Below are 24696 nucleotides of genomic sequence, written 5' to 3'. Positions count from 1 at the left end.
CCAGATCACATATCTCCACACGTTCCGCCGACCAGATCAATGATCATGATATATGGAATGAGAATATAATATAAGAAATATATATACAGGTTATGAAAGATCTTAAATACTTTTGGGACATATTGTATAAGTCATATATTTATTAAGAGTAGGCCAAACTTGCAGATCAAGGTAACAACATCACACACTATTTCATCACATGAAAGGCTTTTCCGTTAAAAAAAAAAGTATGCACAAAATATGAAAGCCGCAGCTTAAATAGTTCAAGAGATATTTTTAAAGATTTTCCCCATATATCAGCATATAACAATTTGACACCTCCCCCCCCATTGTGGCTACACCCTACCCCCGTAGACCATTAATTGCACAAACTTGAATCTACTCTATGTCAGGAAGCTTACATGTAAATCTGAATATTTCTGGCCCAGCAGTTTTTGAGAAGATTTTCCCTATATATACTCCAATGTAAAACTTTGATCCCCTATTGTGGCCCCACCCTAGGGGGATGAATTAAACAAACTTCAATCTGCACTATATCAGGAAGCTTTCATGTAAATACCTACTCTTCTGGCTCAGTGGTTCTTCAGAAAAAGATATTAAAATATTTTCCCAATATACTTGCATGTAAAACTTTGATCCCCTATTGTCGCCTCATCTTACTCCCGAGGGTAATGATTTTAACTTTGATTCTCCATTGTGGCCCCACCCTACATCCGGGAAATACAATTTTACCAAAATTGAATCTGCACTATGTCAGGAAGCTTTTGTGTAAATTTGAATTTTCTGGCCCAATGGTTCTTGAGAATTTAAGATTTTTAAATAACCCCCTATTTTTGCGTTTTCGTGATTATCTCCCCTTTGAAGGGAACATTGCCCTTCATTTGAAGAAACTTTAATTCCTTTCACCCGTGGATGTGTGTACCAAGTTTGATTGAAATTGGTCCAGTTGTTCCAAAAAAGAAAATGAAAATGTGAAAATTTTACAGACGGACAATGGGTGATCAGAATAGCTCACTTAAGCTCTCAGCTCAGGTGAACTAAAAAAAAAAAAGAAAAGAAAAAAAAAGAAGATGGTTTTAATATGAAGCTGTATGTCCCAATCACTGTAATAATATCTTAAATCATTATTTCCATATTGCCCTTGGCAGTTGCATTGTGGGAATGAGTGTGTGTGTGTGGTGGGGGGGGGGGGGGGGGGTATGACAGGTGCATGCTTGATTTTTTCATCTGAAAGTATGCAATTGTAAAAATGCTGCAAAAATTTAGATATTTTATATATTCATATAATTAAACATGATATATGACAGCGAGAATCCTCCTCCCTTTATTTACTATTGATGTAAGTCGACCCCGACAGGTATATCTATATTTCTATAACAATAATTCTTATATCAATAAATAAATATATCAACGGCTAATAAGAGGTATCAAAATAACTCATTGATATATTTGTTATAATGAAATGTAAAACGCCCACAAGTCCGTCTGGATGGCTGTAGTATCAGACCCGTGTGGATGGCTGAAATTTCATTAGTGTGTGTGTGTGCGGGGGGGGGGGTGTTAATGTACAATGCACCGGGCCAGGGAATTGTGGCTTTCGTTACTGTCCCGCCCAAACATGCACACGTGTATCCTTTTTTATTTATTATGACAGATCTGAAAATTGTGTACATTTTTATGTATTGATATTTCACCCATTGATAGCTAATGGTGGATACTGGAGTGGATCAATACCTATGCATCATGCAGGCGCGGATCCATACGACCCCCACCCCCCTTTTACACACCAATATTCTTCTACGATTTGTCAAAATCCCACATTTCATGCAATTTCACTAGGATGTAAAATGCTACACTTAGGACTCTTGACAAAGCTCGGAAAGCCCTCATATTTTTTTTTTTTTTTTTTGGGCCAAGGACAGTTACACCACCACCACCCCCAAAATATCTCGATCTGCGCATGGTGTAGCCGACTCGTCATAAATATCCTTAGTGATCATATAATCGCTTGCATATCTATTACATATACAATGCAACCTATAGAGCTCCGTGTCCCTCCCTCTCACTGGGTTAGAGGGGGTGGGGGGGGTGGGGGAGGGGTCTCGCGTCGAGCTGTCTAGTACAGAACAGATGGACACGTCGCCGCTTTTAGAAGTCTCAAATGTGCTCCTGTGTCAAGTGCACAGAGATAGTGAGATAGAAAGGAACATCTACGGTATAGCATCTCCCCATAAAATAATGAGATCCACTCCTCTACCGGCAGCTGCGACACTTTTCATCTCGTTTAATCTCCTTATCATATAAGGTCACTCTAGCGATCTCGTCCTCGGGTGATTAATTGTGTCCAGCTAAACATATTACTTCTTACAATAAAACACATACGTCATAAACTAGATTAGCAATGTAACGTTGCTTAATCCTTGCAATCAATACACCACGAGAGTTGAATACCCTAATACACAATGAGTGAATGACCCGAAAACCAAGGCAAACCTTCATGTAACTTTAACAGCGCCACCTATAATGTAAACCGCCGACGGACAACTCTAAAAGATTACAACATTTCCTACGCAACATATAGCACTGAAATAAAAATTAATTTGTAAGAAGAAAATATTAGAAAATCTTACGTAAAATACTTTTTCCTTAAAATTGCATTAATTTTATGCCCTTTTCTGAAATGAAATGGTTAGAACGTGGGAGAACTTCATTTCATGGCTTCGAACTATTTATGCTAATTATTTAGATATCACTACGCCTGTGACCTGCTGGCACAATTTGTGTCTATTTTTGGACGTCGGACGGATGTATGTGTGTGTGATCTGTGAATTTAGGTCGAAGTAGGTTAAAATAGGGAAGTTTCATGAATGCTGTGGCAAAATTATGTCAAACGAAATGAAAGGTAAGAGGCGGTAAAATTGAGTAATAGGCACGGGAATTTTAGATATGAGCTTCGTTTGTGTGTTTATGCATACGTGTTTGAGAAAATGGCGCTAAATTTTCTCAAGCCATGTGTCGTGAGGGAGTTAAAAAACGCATACATTCTACAAAAACAAGAAATGCACAATTTTCGTGCAGATTTCAATGCAAGATTTTAATAATTGTTAAATATGCATGACGCCACGGAGTACCTGAAAACAGGTTCGTAAATGAAACAACAGGTGCAAAATCGCGTTGATTCATCGCTATCTCGACTGCAAAACTTGCTTTCGACACACCCCCCTTCTCCACGCGCTTTGGTTGTTACGAAGTTGATGCCGTCGAAGATGATTGATGCCAGTTTGTGTGCATTTTCTGTTTACTTTAGGGAGACCACCACACCAATGTCCAACGAACGTCGAAATTGTGAATGGTGAAGTTGTAAACAGTCCGTTATTTACTCAGATATGGTCTAAATAGAAATGACCTTTGATCTCAGACGAGTCCATCTACCGAAATTGGGGGGATAAAGCTTTGGTGTTTTATTCCGAAGCCTTATGATTTCTTAAAGTTCAATTTGGTAATATTGTCTTCAACTGGATAGTTGTGTATTTGCACAGTTCAGGATTTTAAAATGTTTAATATGTGTTTGAAATTTCAATTATATCTCGGAGGTTGAGTGGGGGGGGGGACTCTGGCTCCGGAGCACCTACCTATAATGTGTAATGCTGAAACAGTATTTTGTTACAGTTTATTTAATTAGCGCTTTTTTATATTTGTGGGTCTATTCTGCTAGCCAACACACTGAAAAGAAAATAGCTTATAAAACCTAGCTGGCTCATCAGAGAAGATGTAACAAACACAAGTCCTGTTACATGCACTCGATTAGAACCCCTCTATCATATATATATATATATTACATGCACTTGATTAGAACCCCTCTATCATATATATATATATATTACATGCACTTAATTAGAACCCCTCTATCATATATATATATATATATATATATATATATATTACATGCACTCGATTAGAACCCCTCTATCATATATATATATATATTACATGCACTCGATTAGAACCCCTCTATCATATATATATATATATTACATGCACTCGATTAGAACCCCTCTATCATATATATATATATATTACATGCACTTGATTAGAACCCCTCTATCATATGTATATATATATATATATTACATGCACTCGATTAGAACCCCTCTATCATATATATATATATATATATTACATGCACTCGATTAGAACCCCTCTATCATATATATATATATTCTTTACATGCACTCGATTAGAACCTCTCTCTATTATATTATGTTTTAATTCTTTACATGCACTCAATTAGAACCCCTCTATCATATATATATGCGTGTGTGTATATTTATATATATTCTTTACATGCACTCGATTAGAACCTCTCTATCATATTATGTTTTAATTCTTTACATGCACTCGATTAGAACCTCTATCATAACATTACAAATTCTTGACAGCTGTTAGTGTATCATACATCATGTATCAACATGACTGTATTGTGATACGTATTGTATCGCGAGGTAACTCATGATACTCGAGTCTAGTTCTTACTCTGATACTTGAGTCTAGTTCTAACTCTGATACTTGAGTCTAATTCTAATTCTGATACTCGAGCCTAGTTCTAACTCATGATATCCGAGCCTAGTTCAAAGTGTAGCCCGAAGAAATACGTAACTTCTAAGAATGCAGTGTATGCGATGGTGCTGCTTGCCCTAGCTCTGGGCAATGGGTTGATGCATTCGCTTGCCCTAGCTCTGGGCAGTGGGTTGACGCATTCGCTTGCCTTAGCTCTGGGCAGTGGGTTGATGCATTCGCTTGATTAGTAGAACACAGGTCCAGTGTTTGATTCTCAGCTGTAATAGAATGTGGATTTTTCAGATCTTTGGATCTAAAAGTTGATTCTACAGAAAATGTCATGGTTAAACAGGATGGAGATGAGTGCTCACCCACACGACGATGTGATTAAAAAGAAATCTGATTCTGATTGCCCATTTGGCGACCATGAAATTCTGACAGTAATTTTTCCTGTTTTAGTTCCTAGTTCTATGTTTATACTTGGTTCTGGCTAGGAGGCGCACAAGGCCGCGACACAATCTCTCTCCAAACCACTCTTTGTACCATCTTGACCTCATTCCAGCTTCTCCATCCTGCACTCCTTCTTCCTGCTTCTTCTACTGTCCTTCTCCAGTTTGTTTTCGATCTCCCTCGTACCCTTCTGGTGTCCATCCTCGTGCCCTTCTGGTGTCCACCCTCATGCTGGCTCACAGTTGTCACCATCCCTCTGTAGTCCTATTCAGTCAAAGTCAGTCGGATGCTCCTCATCACAAATCTCTAGAACTTGGATAAGATGCATGACCTCCACCTTCTGTATCCAACATTACACGAATCTTGACAAGTGTTTTTCTCTAGTTTGAGAAACACTTCATAAAGTGCTACACCAAAATTTTATTGTATCATCTAAAGCACCCTCAGGCCTGTCGATTATTATTTATTGGTTAGTGACATTTTTCACAGAAATACAGTTTAAGACAAACAGATAACAAACTTTTAAGATAAGTAGTATCCTTCGAACATTTTTTTTTTATTAATGAAATTTTACTTTTAACGGTTTAAATGCATTTTATATGCATAAGCATGACAATGAATGTGCAGTGTTTATTTGTAGAGTCCAGAGTGTGGTCATGAAATGAATTTGTGTACATCGGTAACTTCAAAGCATGAATTGGTGGTATACATACATACACATGTGTGTATATTATATAGTACAGAACAATTTTTTTTAATTGATAAAACATGTAAGATTATAGACTCTTATGAGTAACCATGAAATATAAGGTGATTCCACCTGAGGGTTGCAAAAAAACTGTGAAACCCGAGGCTTTGTTCAAGGAATGCGTATTTTTGTCAAATTTTGTGTCCGATCACATACACCTGCAGATTATCAGGAACATTACACTCTGTCATTTTTTGTACAAGAGATCTGTGGACGCTAGTGTTCGTCAGTCGAGGTAAGTTGCAGGCTAGTTGTGTATTGAATATTACGTCATGGAATATGAAAGATTAACGTCACGTGATATGAAAGATAGAAATATCTTTCATACCTTTCTTTTATAGAAAATCTGTATCTAACAAATGTAGATCGTGAGAGAGAAAAAATGTAATTTTGAATTTGGCACTTAAAAAATTTTTAGACTGGGGGGGGGAGGGGGGGGAGAGAAAGAAGGGGAGTAGAGACACTTGTCTCTAATTTCATCCATGGTTAAAAGGTTGCTTTGAACAGGGTAGTAATTAACTTCGAAATAATTATTTATTAAATGATTGATCAATATATTATTATTACATAGGACATCTTGTCTCTCAATCTTGTGGACCAGTAGAAAGCCAAATTTGGAGGCGAGGATGATTTAACTTGGGTGCACATGTTCCCAATGATAAGAGTAGTAAATATATCCCACCCCCTCCTCTACATCCCACCTCCTCCTCTACATCCCCTTCTACATCCCAACCCCTCCTCCACATCCCCCTCCTCTACATCCCACCCCCTCCTCCACATCCCACCCCCTCCTCCACATCCCACTCCCTCCTCTACATCCCACCCCCTCCTCTACATCCCACCCCCTCCTCTACATCCCCCTCTACATCCCACCCCCTCCTCCACATCCCCCTCCTCTACATCCCACCCCCTCCTCCACATCCCCCTCCTCTACATCCCACCCTCTACATCCCCCTCCTCTACATCCCCCTTCCTCTACATCCCACCCCCTCCTCTACATCCCCCTCCTCTACATCCCCCTCTACATCCCACCCCCTCCTCTACATTCCTCCTCCACATCCCCCTCCTCTACATCCCCCTCCTCTACATCCCCCTTCCTCTACATCCCACTCCCTCCTCTACATCCCTCCTCTACATCCCCCTCCTCTACATCCCACCCCCTCCTCTACATCCCTCCTCCACATCCCCCTCCTCTACATCCCCCTCCTCTACATCCCACCCCCTCCTCCTCATCCCACCCCCTCCTCTATAAGCTCACAACTGCATCGTCAAAAATTCCCTTTAAATATGAAATGGGTATTAATGTCTAAAAGCAGAATAAAACCCTGATCACTGGTGAAATCACACTCCATATAAAGAGATACTGTATAGTGTAAAGTAAATGAATTTTTGGTGTAGCAAGTCACCCTAAGTACTTATAATTATGTATTTTGATTTTTAATTAAGTTTGTGACTGATGAAGATATACTGCATACATCAATTAAAATGGAGGAGTAAAGTTAAAATCACACTAGGTAAACAAAAAGTAAATGTAAGTCTGATACACCGGAGAATTTTCTTTGATAAAGAAATAAATGTACTGTTGATACCTAAAACAATGATGAAACCCAAAGCAAACAAATGAATTATTTATTGTTTCCAGTCGAGAGGTAATATTGCCATCATGTTTCGGTTGTTGAACCTTGTCTTGATAGCTGGCTATTGTAAAACATGCAGGAGAGAAATTATTGATCCATAGAGAGAAGAAGGCTTCTGAAAAGTGCGCGGTTGATTGAACCCGAGTCAGTGACTCCTCGGTCATTGACCAGCTCCTGAGTGGTTTTTCTCTGTGAATGTGACTATTGAGGCTGGAGAGTGTGTATTCGGTCTGTTCGCATTCAATACACACAAACTACACAATGCCATTGGCAGTTTCTTTTTATTTTTGAATTTTGAACTGAAATTAAACTGGATGGATGTTTATACATAAACACATTGTTTTCACTTGGGATTATTTTTTCACTTGGGATTATTTTTAAACATGAAGTTTTTGATATGTTGTTGAAAATATAGACCTATAGATTAACTGTGCATGTATTGGTCAGGACCGGGAATATGTGTGTCTATAAGTGCATGTTTTGTAACTGTTAATAGCAAAGCTTGGAAGAAAGAAAGGATTTTTCAAATGGTAGATTAAAGACATTGCTTTTAAAAAGGAAAATGATATTTGAGGATTTTAATTGGCCGGAAATTCCGACAGAAGTGTGGAATTATATATTTCCGCAAAATCCGAGTAAGTAATGTTTTTATTTTTTTCTTTCTATAAATTTGTTTTCCTTTAGATTTTGTGACATCACAATACCTGTAGACTAGGTCTTTAAGAAGGAAAGTAAAAAACAGAAACATGGAGAATAATCCGATATAGAGGGGAGGGTGGGTGTCTGTTCCCATTTATGCTTTAGAGTGTTCATTTCAGTGTAGGGAGTAGTGAGGGCTTTAGAATGTTCAGTGTAGGGAGTAGTGAGGGCTTTAGAGTGTTCATTTCAGTGTAGGGAGTAGTGAGGGCTTTAGAATGTTCAGTGTAGGGAGTAGTGAGGGCTTTAGAGTGTTCAGTGTAGGGAGTAGTGAGGGCTTTAGAGTGTTCATTTCAGTGTAGGGGGTAGTGAGGGATCTGAGGACAGTGTCAATAGACCTAGTGTGAAAACAAATTTATCAGCAGTATTCTTTCCACACACCCACTTGGGTCATCAATCTTCCTAAATTGGGTCTGATGAAAGAAATGAATCCCCATTTCAGTTGGAAATTTCATGATTGGTTGTTTAGAAATCCCCAATTTTGAGACAATGAAAGTAAAGATGTGTTTCTCAAATGATCAACTAGTGTCAAAATACAGAAAAATACAGCAATTCCTAGAGTACACTTTATGTAGTGTGATGGGGGGGTTGTTGACAGAATGAACACTTGTAATGAAGTTAGCTCGAGTCTGTCTTTATTTAAAGAAAATTAAACACAGCACTTAACCCAAACAAATATGAGAGTGATTGTATGTTAATTTAAATATTCCCAATCCAAAAAAAAAAGAAATCCAATATATTTCCAAATCTAAGTACTGCCCCCCCCCCCCCCCCCCCCCCCCCCCCCCCCACACACACACACACACACACACACACATCTGCTGTTCATAATCTTGAAACCTGTGTTTGATAATGTTCCTTACAGCTCTTGTATCCAAAGTAAACGGTGTCCTTAACAAGGGCGGGCTGATCTTGTATAGCGTGACCTCGCACATGACCTCATAGTACACACCACAGTACATGTGTAGCAGTTATATGCTTGTTAGTCCTGTAAGCTTACATGGGTTTTTATTTTTTTTTTTTCCTGCTATGCTAGCTATTTTCATAACATGATAAAACAACTGTTACAAAGAAAGCATTTAAATATTCTTATTTTCATCCATGTTTTAAAAGGAAGTCGGCCATTTTGACGATGTAGAGTACCTCCTTAAATATCCACTAGAGTTACAGACTTTTCTAATGCTTCGTCCACAAGAACCCAACCTACCTACCCTATTTCTGAAACAGCGTGTGAAACCACGTGATTAATTTTTGTGTGGCTCTTCACTATATATAATGGTGATAAATCTGTACAGTGGTGTACAGGTCTGAAACCTGCTCTTCTGGATTATAGCAGAGCTGATGATGCCTGTAGAACATACTACATAAGTACACCTGTCCACTGTTACCTGTCCACTGTGACCTGCCCACTATTACCTGATTAACAAAAATGAATGGTGACTGGGAGTTTTATAATTACTCATATGTATGTGTTATCAAAGTAGGGTTTTCTTCTACAGTAGGAGAATTGGACCGCTTGGATTCCTTTTCAGTTGGAAAAATGGCATCAAAATAGAGCATACTGGGAATTTTCTCTCATGTCAGCAAATGGCATAAACTCCGAGCTGTTATGTTGTTATCAACTTTTAATTCCCCCTCCCCTCTTCGGTTCCACCCATGAGAGGGGAAAATCCTGGATCCACCCACATCTTTCACACGTTGAATGTATCAGTATAGCAGTGTGGTTGGAATGAGTGTCAGTATTTTTCTACCCATGTTTACGGAGCATTGCAATCTACTATAGCATGTAAAACAGAGATAGTTATGAACATTACAATCTACTATAGCATGTAAAACAGAGATAGTTATGAACATTACAATCTACTATAGCATGTAAAACAGAGATAGTTATGAACATTACAATCTACTATAGCATGTAAAACAGAGATAGTTATGAACATTACAATCTACTATAGCATGTAAAACAGAGATAGTTATGAACATTACAATCTACTATAGCATGTAAAACAGAGATAGTTATGAGAGACCGACGAAGCTTATTTACACCTCGTCATGTACAAACACGGAAACAAGACCATTACAGACAGACAGCAGAATACAAATCTCTATGATTAGAATAGGAATTTATACAAGGTTTTCTCCTGTGGATGAAGGGTGGCCATGTGGATGAGGGGTAGCCATGTGGATGAGGGGTGGCAATGAACTAGGCCTCTTCATGCTGGAAATATGTAGCCATGTCCTCAAAACTATGCTAGCCATATTCTTATCAGTTTGGTTTAATCCACTAAGTGTTCAAGGACAGGGCACTGAGGAATGAAATTGTAGGGGTGGATCATGGTTTTTCTAACTTCAATCTCATGGCATGTGTGGAGAAATAGTTATTTTATCTATTCTGGGATACCGGAGTACTTAGAATGACTGTGGAAGGGGGGTAGTCTAGAAATATTTAAAAATCGGGGGATCATTTTCTCCATCTGTATTATTCAACGCTCAGTTGAAGGGGGGGGGGGGGGCAAACAGGATTTTTTTCTTCTTTCTGTTATTCAAAATTCACTGTTGAGGATGAAGAAAACACCAAACTTTATTCCTACCGCCAACAATTTTGCCGGCGATGATTTGATTGGATTATCTAAAATTCATTCTGATTTGACCCCATACGTGAAGTCGTCAGGTCTTTATATCATGCAGTGACATCAGAGTATCGGAGCAGATAGAAGATCTTGTTTTAATTAGTTGTTGATTTAATTATTGTTTTAATTAACTGTTGCATGAAGGACAGCCAGGCTGTTTTGCTTGATTTGTGATGTAGTGGTACAAGTTTATGAAGTTTCATTTTTTCTTGACAGACTTTTCTGCCACATCCCTTGACCAATCCTCGCTTTCCTCCCTTGACCATGGTTCAGTGAACATGTCCTCAGAGGGCATGATGCAGATCATCCCACCCCCAGCGGTCAGCGTGAATAAATCTCCACATCGAGGTCCACTGGACAATCTCAAAAGTGAGTATGATAAACAGGAATCATATCAAAGTTAAGCTTACAGCTTACAATGGACAGTCTCATAAGTGAGTATACATGATAAACAGGGATCGTTTCAAAGTTGAATTTAACATTGAGAATCTCAAAAGTGAGTGTATTAAAAGATAAATTAAAGTGTTCAAAGTTGTATCAAAGTGAAGCTTGATAAATTTACATGTACAAGCTCAAAAGTGAGTAGATATTACGGTAAATTTTTGAGGACCATTTCTCAAAATGGAAAAAAAAACTTGGCCATGGATAAAAATTTGAAATATAAAACGTGATGTACATCTCATGTTGCTGTGGTTTCTGTACCATTGCCAACACGCGTTGTTTTCCTTGAGATGTGTTATTTATCTGTATTTTACTGTTTGTTATGAAGGTAAGTAAACAATAGACCTGTCACCTGCCCGGGGACAAGTGAATAAAAAAATGTTTGTCTCTCCCTGAAGTCATTAGGCTGAACTGACATTATAACAGGCTGTAAACTGCTGTTACCATGGTTACAATGGCTGTAAGCTTTGTATATTTATACTGACATTATAACAGCTGTATACTAATGTTACAGTAGATGTAAAGTTTTTATATATTTATACTGACATTATAATGGCTGTTACAGTGACTGTAAATTGCTGTTAACATGGTTGCAATGGCTGTAAACATTTTACTTTATTTGCAGTGATGCCAGGCTCTGATGGCCACACAGAAAATATGATTCATGGCAGCCCCCCTCAGAAAGCCAAACTGGACAGCAGTCGGAAACCCTCAGAGACCACCAAAGGTAACTATTTACACTGGACAGCGATCTGAAACCCTCAGAGACCACCAAAGGTAAATATTTATACTGGACAGCGATCTGAAACCCTCAGAGACCACCAAAGGTAAATATTTATACTGGACAGCAGTCTGAAACCCTCAGAGACACCAAAGGTGAATATTTATATCGGACAACGGTCGGAAATCCTTAAGAGACCAATGTTTTCACATTTCTCTTTATTTAATCGCACTCCCTCCCTACCGTTATACCCCAAGACAAAGCGGTGAAATTCTTTTAAGTGTATTCCAACCAGATTACAGGGTTCGAAATTAACTTTTTCAAGCACTAGTCCGTACGAACTAGTCACTATTGATGTTCACTAGTCCACAAAGCATGTCACTAGTCTGTCATATTAATATACTAAATGATCTTCATTTTTTTTAAATAGTAATAATTAAACCAAACACATCACAGTTGCAAGCAATTCAGTTTCTGACACCTACAGAAGAGAAAGACCACCATACTTTATTTTGCATTCAAGATCCATAGAAGCATACAGTAACCTCCGAGTTAATCCTTTTATAAACGTCTATAACTACATAAGTGCGTTCGAGATCGACATTCCTGTTATTTTCATGCTCAGTTCTTAGAGTCACAGGTGTTTGAAATTTTATCAATAAATTCAATAAAATTCACTCGATTGACCAAGCCATGAGCTTACGAACTCCTGTGTTAGAGTCGTGAATGACGAGAACATGTGCGCACAAACGTGCATGTTCTTAGACCACACTATTTGCAGTTCTTGAACCTGTTCTAGTGATGCATACTCTGCGTTCGGAATCGACAGGAATTTGTGCTCGTTTGAAGAACGGCGGTCTCGAACGCACTCCATGTGTTTGGAAGATCAGGATGTCATAGTCATGCAAACACTTAACCATGCAGGTAATCGACCATAAGTTCAAACATCTAAGAGACTCGGACAAATCTTGCTAAAATCTTAACCAATTCAAGATTGATTTCCAGATTTTCACTAGTCCGTACGGACTGGTGCTATAGAGAATTTACTAGTCCGACACGTTTTTTACTAGTCTCGGACTTACGGACATGAGGTAATTTCGAACCCTGGATTAGACTTAATCAATATTTTAAGGATGTAGTGACGTTGATGTTTTTCGTGTTTCAGCTCAGATCGAGGTTATTGCCTGTAAGGAAGTTTAGTTAGGATGTAGTGACATTGATATTTTTCGTGTTGCAGCTCAGATCGAGGTTATTGCCTGTAAGGAAGTTTAGTTAGGATGTAGTGACATTGATATTTTTCGTGTTGCAGCTCAGATCGAGGTTATTGCCTGTAAGGAAGTTTAGTTAGGATGTAGTGACATTGATATTTTTCGTGTTTCAGCTCAGATCGAGGTTATTGCCTGTAAGGAAGTTTAGTTAGGATGTAGTGACATTGATATTTTTCGTGTTGCAGCTCAGGTCAAGGTTATTGCCTGTAAGGAAGTTTAGTTAGGATGTAGTGACATTGATATTTTTCGTGTTTCAGCTCAGATCGAGGTTATTGCCTGTAAGGAAGTTTAGTTAGGATGTAGTGACATTGATATTTTTCGTGTTGCAGCTCAGATCAAGGTTATTGCCTGTAAGGAAGTTTAGTTAGGATGTAGTGACATTGATATTTTTCGTGTTTCAGCTCAGATCGAGGTTATTGCCTGTAAGGAAGTTTAGTTAGGATGTAGTGACATTGATATTTTTCGTGTTTCAGCTCAGATCGAGGTTATTCTTTGAATGTAATGACATTAAGTGACGTTGATGTTTTTCGTGTTTCAGCTCAGATCGAGGTCATTCCCTGTAAGGTGTGCGGGGACAAGTCCTCAGGTGTGCACTACGGGATTATCACCTGTGAAGGCTGTAAGGTAACAATTCATTTCATTGTCATCTCTAAATATATATGTGAATGGTAATTTTAATTTTACAATCATCAGATTTATTTTATTTTAACAATTATCAGATTTATTATAAATGTGAATGTTAATATTATTTTAACAATTATCAGATTTTTTCTGAACAGTATTTTTTTTAACTATTATCAATATGTGATCTTTTAAGTGGTATTGACTCAGTGATTTTGTGATTTTTATTTTAGGGATTTTTTCGTCGAAGTCAAGCAGGTCCGGTTAATTATCAGTGTCCTAGAAACAAAAACTGTGTCATTGATCGAGTGAACCGGAACAGATGTCAGTTCTGTCGCCTTCAGAAGTGCCTGGCACTAGGGATGTCTCGGGACGGTAAGTAGACCGTGACTAGTCGCTGAGTGTTGTCTGTTTTAGGACATAATCGCGATAATCCAGGGTGCTTGATAAGTGAATTGAACTGATGAGGAGGGGTGGTATTGATTTTGGAGAATGCACGAGGAACTACTACTTTCACTACTTCTGTCCATCAGACTTTTGCTCAGATTGGAGAAGGAGTGAGATACCTGTTGTACATATAGACGTACTTAGCTTACATTAAAACACGGTTACAGAGAACACTCTTATAATGAATTCACACTTACATTAAAACACGGTTACAGAGAACACTCTTATAATGAATTCACACTTACAGTAAAACACGGTTACAGAGAACACTCTTATAATGAATTCACACTTACAGTAAAACACGGTTACAGAGAACACTCTTATAATGAATTCACACTTACAGTAAAACACGGTTACAGAGAACACACTTATAATGAATTCACACTTACAGTAAAACACGGTTATAGAGAACACACTTATAATGAATTCACACTTACAGTAAAACACGGTTATAGAGAACACTCTTATAATGAATTCACACATACAGTAAAACACGGTTACAGAGAACACACTTATAATGAATTCACACTTACAGTAAAACACGGTTACAGAGAACACACTTATAATGAATTCACACTTACAGTAAAACACGGTTACAGAGAACACTCTTATAATGAATTCACACTTACAGTAAAACACGGTTACAGAGAACACTCTTATAATGAATTCACACTTACAGTAAAACACGGTTACAGAGAACACTCTTATAATGAATTCACACTTACAGTAAAACACGGTTACAGAGAACACACTTATAATGAATTCACACTTACAGTAAAACACGGTTACAGAGAACACACTTATAATGAATTCACACATACAGTAAAACACGGTTACAGAGAACACACTTATAATGAATTCACACTTACAGTAAAACACGGTTACAGAGAACACACTTATAATGAATTCACACATACAGTAAAACACGGTTACAGAGAACACACTTATAATGAATTCACACTTACAGTAAAACACGGTTACAGAGAACACACTTATAATGAATTCACACTTACAGTAAACCATGGTTATAGTGAACACACTTATAATGAATTCACACTTACAGTAAAACACAGTTACAGAGAACACTCTTATAATGAATTCACACTTACAGTAAAACACTGTTACAGAGAACACCCTTATAATGAATTCACACTTACAGTAAAACACTGTTACAGCGAACACTTATAATGAGTTAAGGCTTATAGTGAAATGATTTTCATTCTCTGTAATTTTGACACTTATTCAGTATTTTATATAATGACTAATTGGATAAATGTAGGATGACTTACATTTTGTAATGAATTAAAATTGTTCACACACCCCCCCTCCCCCCCCCCCAGCTCTTCACTATAAGTATGTTGTACTGTACAATTGAATATGAATTATTTTATCCAAGAAAAAGTTGAATTTAAGTGTACAATGAATCGTCATAGCTTGAGATTTTGTCCTGATGACGACACTGTTTAACCTCTGATTTTAACAAGGTGGAATTTTGTGTTACAGCGGTGAAGTTTGGTAGAATGTCGAAGAAACAGAGAGAAAGGGTGGAAGATGAGGCAAATTATGTAAAGCAGTCACGCATGAACGGGTACGATACCACGTGTGGAATGCCTCCTAGCAACAACAACAATCAGTTTTCTATGTAAGACTTGTATCCTAGCAACCCTCATGTTGTTGTATCCTAGCAACCCTCAAGTTGTATCCTAGCAACCCAAAAGTTGTTGTATCTTAGCAACCCACAAGTTTAAGGCTTGTATCCTAGCAACCCACAAGTTGTATCCTAGCAACCCACAAGTCATAATCCAAACAGCTTTTAAGTTAAAAGTTGTAACCTGTGTCCTAATCTCCTGAAGTCATAGAAATGTTGAACGCTGTGACAGATCGAAACCGTAAATGGTATGTACACAAACTTTATCTTAGAAATGAAACTCTCTAACTGATAACCAAAATATTAAACAGAGCACATATTCTTTCCATGCATATTCTGTAAAGTAAGGTAGGGGGTGTTAAAAATGGGAATTTGTTTTTCACATTTCATTTGATTTCTCATGGGGAAAAAAATCAATGTGAAATGAATTAAACTAATGTTTTCTGATATATATCTACATTAGAGGAGAATTAAACACCAAAAGAAAAATAGGGGCAATATGCTTGTTATTGAGCTACAAATGTAAACTTTAAACTAATTTGCACAGGTTAGAAATTCCTTTTGAGGTATTTAATAATTACTGCTTGTTGACCAAGCAACACATATTGCTACATTATAAATGTAATATAGATATGAAAAGGTTGTATATTAGTTAGGGATTTTTTAGGGTCTGCAGGGGGCCGAAATAAGGCCCCATTCCCAATGCTAAAAACCAGGTATTTTTCCCAATTTTTTGCTTTTAAATTCCCAAACAATGAAAACGTAGCAGGGTAGCCAAATCGTTCATAAATCTTCTTCACAGGCCCACAAATTACAATGTTTGCTTCAAAATTGTTAAGTAACCCTAATTTTTTTGCCTTTTCTTATTTGAATGAGGTAAGCTTTGACCAAATTGTAAGTCAGAAGGAGTCCAATTAAACCTTAATGCACTCTGAATTGGTTTTCTCCCGACTTCTTTGAAACATTTTCCCCAATTTCAAGCAAATTGTTATTTTTCCCAATTGGAAAGGCCCAGACCCTTGAAATCAAGACCTTAAAAACCCCTGCTAGTAGATAAAAAACTTCAAATGTACAAAATTTCATCATATAGAAATGAGTTTTTTAAAGTAGTCTATTTAAAGTATTATAAATTCCCCCAAATAGATAGATAGATTTTAAGGAGTGGCTAAACAGTTAAAAAATTAGAGAAACACTCTATCTGACAGTTTGGAATGGCTACCTGATGAAGTTTGCATATACATGTACGTAAACATTTCTATGTGAAATTATTGATCATGTCTAATTAACAATCTCGGCCAGTGACACCAGGTGTTAATATTAGTGGGATGTAGAAGATAACATATCTTTCTAGGGGAGGTAAAACTTACCTGTAGCAGTCGAATTTATTATGTCGACTAAATGTTAGGTATATTGTGAGCTGACAAGATTCAGCAAATCACAGAGTTAAGAAGTCATCATGGAGATCATGGAAATGTAGGCGGAAATTAAAACAGAAAGTGAAAATAGACAAATGACTGTACGTTTAACTGTTCTTAGAATCAACAGTCTTTTATTACAAGATTTGATTTGATAGAGTTGTAAATAACCTAGGCTACAACAAATCTGTGACCTTTTTCTCAAGAAATCTTGTGATGAGTGTCAAAATTTAGACAGACTATTATTTTTTGATATCTCGCATCTTAGCAGATTTTCTGAATCATAAATTATATTTACAGCTTACCCTGGAAACAGAGATTTCGGGAACATATAGTTTGTGGTCTGTCTGTTTGTCTGCTAAGACTTGAACCTTAACCATAACATTTGAATAGGTGGTGGTAAGGCTTTCAGATTTCACATGTGTATTCATTGTGACAAGACCTTTGTTTTATTACCAAAATTGTGACCTTGATCTGGGAGTTTGACCCACTTTTGGAAACCTCTTAACCTAGGCCGTTATCAACTATGCAGCCATACGGGGCCTCAGAGTTTCAGAGACACATTTTGTTGATGTTTTTTTGGTGTTTTTTTTTTTTTTTTACTTTGTGATGTGTATTGCATTGGAAAGCAGAAGGAAGTTTGTTTCCTTCATATTAAGATACAGTTGAACTTGGGTGTCTTGAAATCGATATTTCAAATACTATGGATATGCCAAAGTGAGTTAGAAGTCCCATGTGTAGTTTAACCTCAGTATTTCCAACCCTTGGATATCTCGGAAGATTTTTCTTTGTCCGGTTGTGTTTGCAATAAGAAGGTTTGACTGTACTTGTGAGAAATGAAATTGATTTTTGTGCTGGCCATCATGTGTGTTTCCCCGTTTCTCTCCCACATAGATCTATTAGTTCCCATATTAACACTGCAGCTGTTGATTTGTAATCGACCCACACAAAGCAACCCACATTTTTCCTGCTCCAAGAACACCTGCAAAATGTCTTGAACAAGATTCAGAAGATTTTCTAGATAATTAAATTACATGTATTAGCCCCCTAGCAGAATGTAAAACTGTTGTGTATTGTCAAAAAACTGTACAACATGTACTTTGATATGATTGATTCATTGATATGGTTGTGTGATGGACAGTTTATAGAAATCAAGAAGAAAAGATGGACCTCATATATACTCTCATTGGTTTACGGCACAACTACCGTGGTCAGGCTTATTGCCAGATTTTCAGTTAAATAACCTAAATTGTCAAACTTGTTTTTCATATTGGATATAAGAGACTTGTTTTTATATTGGACATGAGAGACTTGTTTTTATATTGGACATGAGAGACTTGTTTTTATATTGGACATGAGAGACTTGTTTTTATATTGGATATCAGAGACTTGTTTTTATATTGGACATGAGAGACTTGTTTTTATATTGGATATAAGAGACTTGTTTTTATATTGGACATGAGAGACTTGTTTTTATATTGGACATGAGAGACTTGTTTTTATATTGGATATAAGAGACTTGTTTTTATATTGGACATGAGAGACTTGTTTTTATATTGGACATGAGAGACTTGTTTTTATATTGGATATAAGAGACTTGTTTTTATATTGGATATAAGAGACTTGTTTTTATATTGGACATGAGAGACTTGTTTTTATATTGGACATGAGAGACTTGTTTTTATATTGGATATAAGAGACTTGTTTTTATATTGGACATGAGAGATGTGTTTGGTTCAATATTTGATCATGTTACAATATTTGATCATGGTACAATATTTGATCCCTGTTACAAACTGTTATTGGACAGGAACCTTTGACATACCTATATAGGTCAGTGCAGGTGTATATATCTATTTTTAGATACAATGATTGTCACCTGATGTATACCTCTAATGGCTACGCCTACACCCTCCCTTCTCCAGCAGCCTCGGAGAGTCAGCCAGAAACCCCCGTCTCCCCGGAACCCCCTGCCTACAGCTCTCCCCAAGTCACCTCTCAGCCCCATCCGATCGCTCTCCTGAGGGCCGTGGATCTGATGGATCCAGGTAAGTGTTGAGGACGATGACACATATATACTTGCACATGTTACTGTAGAATCATTTAAATTCATGGGGGCCAATTTTCATGGATTGCTGAATTTTTACGGGTTCGTGGGGACGTAATTTCGTGGATTTATATATTTGTAAGAAAGATAACTCTGGAATGTAATTATGATTCTTTATTCGTTAAGGATGTAAATTCGTGGGTGAGGGGTACCCACGAATTCCACGAAAATTGAGCCACCACGGAATCTAATGATTCCACAGTATTTTACGTGAACATGCCACCAGAAAGAATCGATGCATCTTCCATTCATTCGATTCCTTTGGGTTCAGGTTGATGTTTCTTTGTCAAGTTCAGTTCATAAAAAGTTGCAGTCAGACACGAAAAATACTTGTTTTGGTTTCTTTTCTTTTTTTAAGTATTTTCAATAAAAGCCTGTAGAAGATATTTTGCCGGCTATAGGATTTCCCATCTATTAAGTGTAATGAAATGTGTATTGAAAATAGTGTGCCGAAAGCCTACCTTGCAGTCAAACACCTAACAGTACAAGCTCTGAATTGACACTGATTATTAACTGGTTCCCATTGGTCAAATTTACCTTGATGAAAACACTGCTATACCCACGAGACAATGAATCGCTATAATCTTCTTCGCATTGATTGATTGTTTAACGTCTCGCTCGAAAAAAATTTCACTCATACGGAGACATCACCAAGAACATTGACGGGCTTCAAATTTAGACCTACACTTGGCACTTACGGCCATTGAGCAGTGAGGGTTCTTTAGCATGCCACAACTACTGTGACATGGGACATCCATTTTAAGGTCATCTCTGAGGACCTGTGACATTAATAATAATAATGTGCGGCATTTATATAGCGCATTATATAATTTGTAATTACTTTAAGCGCTTTAACAATGTAAAATGTAAAACATGATAAGATTAATCAGAGCATAAAATATAACATCCAAATAAAATAAAACAATTTAAACATTACGATTTCATGTGACAAACCAGCCTTTACTTTAAAAAAGAATATATTACAAAATATGGTTATAAGATTTCCTAAAAAGATATGTTTTGAGGTTTGTCTTAAAACTTTTGACAGTGCCACACGAACGGATGTCTATCGGTAAACTGTTTCATAGTGTGGCAGCTGTTACATCAAACTTTCGATCTCCATAGGTCTTTGTACGAACGCGGGGTTTTTCTAGCAATCGTGACATTCACACATGATGCCAAGCGTTTGTCGATGGAACTCTCACTACCTGTTTTAACGACCTACATCTGTTGCGGCCAGGATTCGAACCCTGGCTTTCCGCATGCGGGGCGAACGTTCTTGCCTCTAGACCACTGTGGCAGTAATCTTCATAGGAGTATCGTAATATTCTTATGTAATATTGAAGAGGGGGGGGGGTTGCTTCAGCTCCAATATTTCAAAAATAGGTAAAATACACGGGGTACTTAAAGCTTCATTCATTTAGAAAATCATGCAGTAAGATAACTTCTCTCTCTTCTCTTTCTCTTCCCCCTCTTTATCAATCTCTCTCTCCCTCTATATATTTTCTCTCTCCCTCTCTCTATCAATCTCTCTCTTCTTCTCTATATATTCTCTCTCTCAATTTTAAATGTGTTTGACATTACTTTCTGATCTGAATCATGAACATGTTTGACAGTGATGCTTGATCTGAATCATGAACATGTTTGACAGTGATGCTTGATCTAAATCATGAACGTTTTTGACAGTGATGCTTGATCTAAATCATGAACATGTTTGACAGTGATGCTTGATCTAAATCATGAACATGTTTGACAGTGATGCTTGATCTGAATCATGAACATGTTTGACATTACTTTCTGATCTGAATCATGAACTTTTTTGACAGTGATGCTTGATCTGAATAATGAACATGTTTGACAGTGATGCTTGATCTAAATCATGAACTTTTTTGACAGTGATGCTTGATCTGAATCATGAACATGTTTGACATTACTTTCTGATCTGAATCATGAACTTTTTTGACAGTGATGCTTGATCTGAATCATGAACATGTTTGACATTACTTTCTGATCTGAATCATGAACTTTTTTGACAGTGATGCTTGGGAAGGCTGTGACGGAGGCTCACATGAGGACGTGTCTATACACTAAAGACCAGATAGAGCATATTAAATCCAGCATGACCCCTCAGGACATTATAGAGACCTTCAAATCTATGGTGAGTAGTACTCAGGACATTATAGAGACCTTCAAATCTATGGTGAGTAGTAGTCAGGACATTATAGAGACCTTCAAATCTATGGTGAGTAGTACTCAGGACATTATAGAGACCTTCAAATCTATGATGAGTAGTACTCAGGACATCATAAATACCTTGAACTCGATGACCCTGTAAATACAACATACATGTCATAGACACCCACAGATCTATTGTAAATGAATGCATTAGTTATATCAGTAACTGTAAATTTATACCCAGCATAGCGCATCAACTGTAAATTTATACCCAGCATAGCACATCAACTGTAAATTTATACCCAGCATAGCACATCAACTGTAAATTTATACCCAGCATAGAGCATCAACTGTAAATTTATACCCAGCATAGAGCATCAACTGTAAATTTATACCCAGCATAGCACATCCAACTGTAAATTTATACCCAGCATAGAGCATCAACTGTAAATTTATACCCAGCATAGAGCATCAACTGTAAATTTATACCCATCATAGCGCATCAACTGTAAATTTATATCCAACATAGCGCATCAACTGTAAATTTATACCCAGCATAGAGCATCAACTGTAAATTTATACCCAACATAGCACATCAACTGTAAATTTATACCCAGCATAGAGCATCAACTGTAAATTTATACCCAACATAGCGCATCAACTGTAAATTTATACCCAGCACAGCACATCAACTGTAAATTTATACCCAACATAGCGCATCAACTGTAAATTTATACCCAACATAGCACATCAACTGTAAATTTATATACAACATAGCACATCAACTGTAAATTTATACCCAGCATAGCATATCAACTGTAAACTTCAATCCAGTATAGTATCAACTCTTCATTTAGACCCAGCATAGTAGGGGCCTCCGTGGCTGAGTGGGTAGAGCATCACACTCAAAATCACACGGCCTCTCATCTCTGGTTCGAATCCCACTCACGCCGGTAAGTGAGAAAGTTTCCCTGTTGCGGAAGGTCGATGGTCTCTTCCCAGGTACATTGTATCTGGGTTCTCTCTTCCACCAATAAAAACTGGGCGCCACCAGATAACTGAAAAATTGTCAAGTGTGGTGGAAAACATCAATCAATCAACCCAGCATAGTATGTCAGTTCTTAACTTCATGAATTGTTGAATCTATTATACCACCATGTGACTTACTAGACACCTGTAAATTTAGGATTTTGAAGTCCCGAGGTTACAGTCTGATGAAGACTGCCTTGTGGTCTTAAAAGTTAAAAATAGAATTGATCAGGTGATTTCTATTTTGAACAGACGCGGAGCCAGTTGTGGGCAGAGGTGGCAGAGAAAATTACGATTGCAGTGCAACAGATTATCGAGTTCGCCAAAATGCTGCCGGGATTCATGGACCTTTCTCAGGACGATCAGATCATGCTGCTGAAAGCAGGTCAGAGGAGGATCTAGTTATTTATTACTTGATTCATGTATTCTTTAGGAGTGGATCAAACAATTGATTTAATGTAGTAAACAGCAGGAAGGATTCGGGGAAATTATTTGAACGTAAATATTGAAAGTTTTCTATATTTTGGACCATAATTTATATGTGCTGTAAATGATGTGTGTAGATTTTAAATGTCAGACCTAGGGATTCATACCATTATACTGTGTATAGAATTTAAATGTCAGGCCTAGGGATACATATACCTGTATACTGTGTATAGAATTTAATGTCAGGCCTAGGGATACATATACCTGTATACTGTGTATAGAATTTAAATGTCAAACCTTGACATTCGTCTCTCGGATTTTTGTGTGATTAACGTTTTTTTCTGGTCTCTGATGACGTTTTTTCTGTGATACAGGGAGTTTTGAGCTGGCTTTAATCCGAGCCTGTCGTGTGATTAACGTTTTTTCTGGTCTCTGATTGACGTTTTTTCTGTGATACAGGGATTTTTGAGCTGGCTTTAATCCGATCCTGTCGTGTGATTAACGTTTTTTCTGGTCTCTGATTGACGTTTTTTTCTGGTCTCTGATTAACGTTTTTTCTGTGATACAGGGAGTTTTGAGCTGGCTTTAATCCGAGCCTGTCGTGTGTATGATGAACAGATGAACAGCATCGTCTTTGGAAATGCCGTAGTACCTCTTTCAATCTTCTCTGCGTTCAGTAAGTATGACATTACAATCAATCTTCTCTGCGTTCAGTAATTATGACATCATTATCAATCTTCTCCGCATTCAGTAAGTATGACATCACTATCAATCTTCACCGCGTTCAGTAAGTATGACATCACTATCAATCTTCACCGCGTTAAGTATGACATCACTATCAATCTTCTCCGCGTTCAGTAAGCATGACATCATTATCAATCTTCACCGCGTTCAGTAAGTATGACATCACTATCAATCTTCTCCGCGTTCAGTAAGTATGACATCACTATCAGTCTTCACCGCGTTCAGTAAGTATGACATCACTATCAATCTTCACCGCATTCAGTAAGTATGACATCACTATCAATCTTCACCGCGTTAAGTATGACATCACTATCAATCTTCTCCGCGTTCAGTAATTATGACATCACTATCAATCTTCACTGCATTCAGTAAGTATGACATCACTATCAATCTTTTCCGTGTTCAATATGCCATCACTATCATATCACTATCACTCTTGTCAGCGAGGATCTTAATTCTTAAATTTGAAGTAGATAGCTAGCCCCATTCCCAATGAGAGAAAAGTTTTTAGCTTACCTGAGCTGAAAGCTCAAGCAAGCTTTTCTGATCGCCTGTTGTCTGTCTGTAAACTTGTAAAAAGTTTATTACTAATTACATTATCTTTAAAAATCTTCTTCTCAAGAACTACTGGTCTAGGACAAATTTACATGAAAATCTCATGACATAGTGCAGATTCAAGTTTTTCTCAAAATGGAGGTATGCTGTTCTACAGTAAACAAATTACAAATTATTACTTCATTTTGAAAAGAAATCCAAAGCGGTTTATAAAATTACGTAAACTGCCCAAACTTACTTTATATCGTATAAAACAAATAAGAATTACATTTCATTTCTTATAATCTAATTTAGTAAATTGTGTTTGATATTTATTTGATGAATAATTCTAAAAAAAAAAAATATCAATTTTATATGATGCGGACCAATATCGCCGTAGCA

General features: G+C 37.2%; 1 protein-coding gene across 2 annotated transcripts in view; it reads left to right on the top strand.

Annotated features, from left to right (window-relative positions):
* Positions 1–2766: 2766 nt before the first annotated feature.
* The window catches only part of LOC125661857 (probable nuclear hormone receptor HR3), a 29698-nt gene continuing 7768 nt past the window's right edge, over positions 2767–24696 (top strand). Inside the window, exons 1-10 of one of the 2 annotated variants that reach the window (XM_056146644.1) lie at positions 2767–2902; positions 10935–11087; positions 11785–11886; positions 13687–13772; positions 14003–14144; positions 15720–15804; positions 19143–19327; positions 21423–21544; positions 22843–22975; positions 23585–23692. In XM_056146644.1, the coding sequence (XP_056002619.1) occupies positions 2884–2902; positions 10935–11087; positions 11785–11886; positions 13687–13772; positions 14003–14144; positions 15720–15804; positions 19143–19327; positions 21423–21544; positions 22843–22975; positions 23585–23692 (1135 nt within the window). In that variant the 5' untranslated portion in view covers positions 2767–2883. Of the gene's footprint in view, positions 2903–10934; positions 11088–11784; positions 11887–13686; positions 13773–14002; positions 14145–15719; positions 15859–19142; positions 19328–21422; positions 21545–22842; positions 22976–23584; positions 23693–24696 lie in introns of both variants that reach the window. The other variant, XM_056146643.1, reaches the window with a different exon arrangement.

This window comes from Ostrea edulis, chromosome 8, assembly GCF_947568905.1.
Source record: "Ostrea edulis chromosome 8, xbOstEdul1.1, whole genome shotgun sequence".
Classification (NCBI taxonomy): Eukaryota; Metazoa; Mollusca; class Bivalvia; order Ostreida; family Ostreidae; genus Ostrea; species Ostrea edulis.
This window is presented reverse-complemented; position numbering and strand designations above follow the sequence as displayed.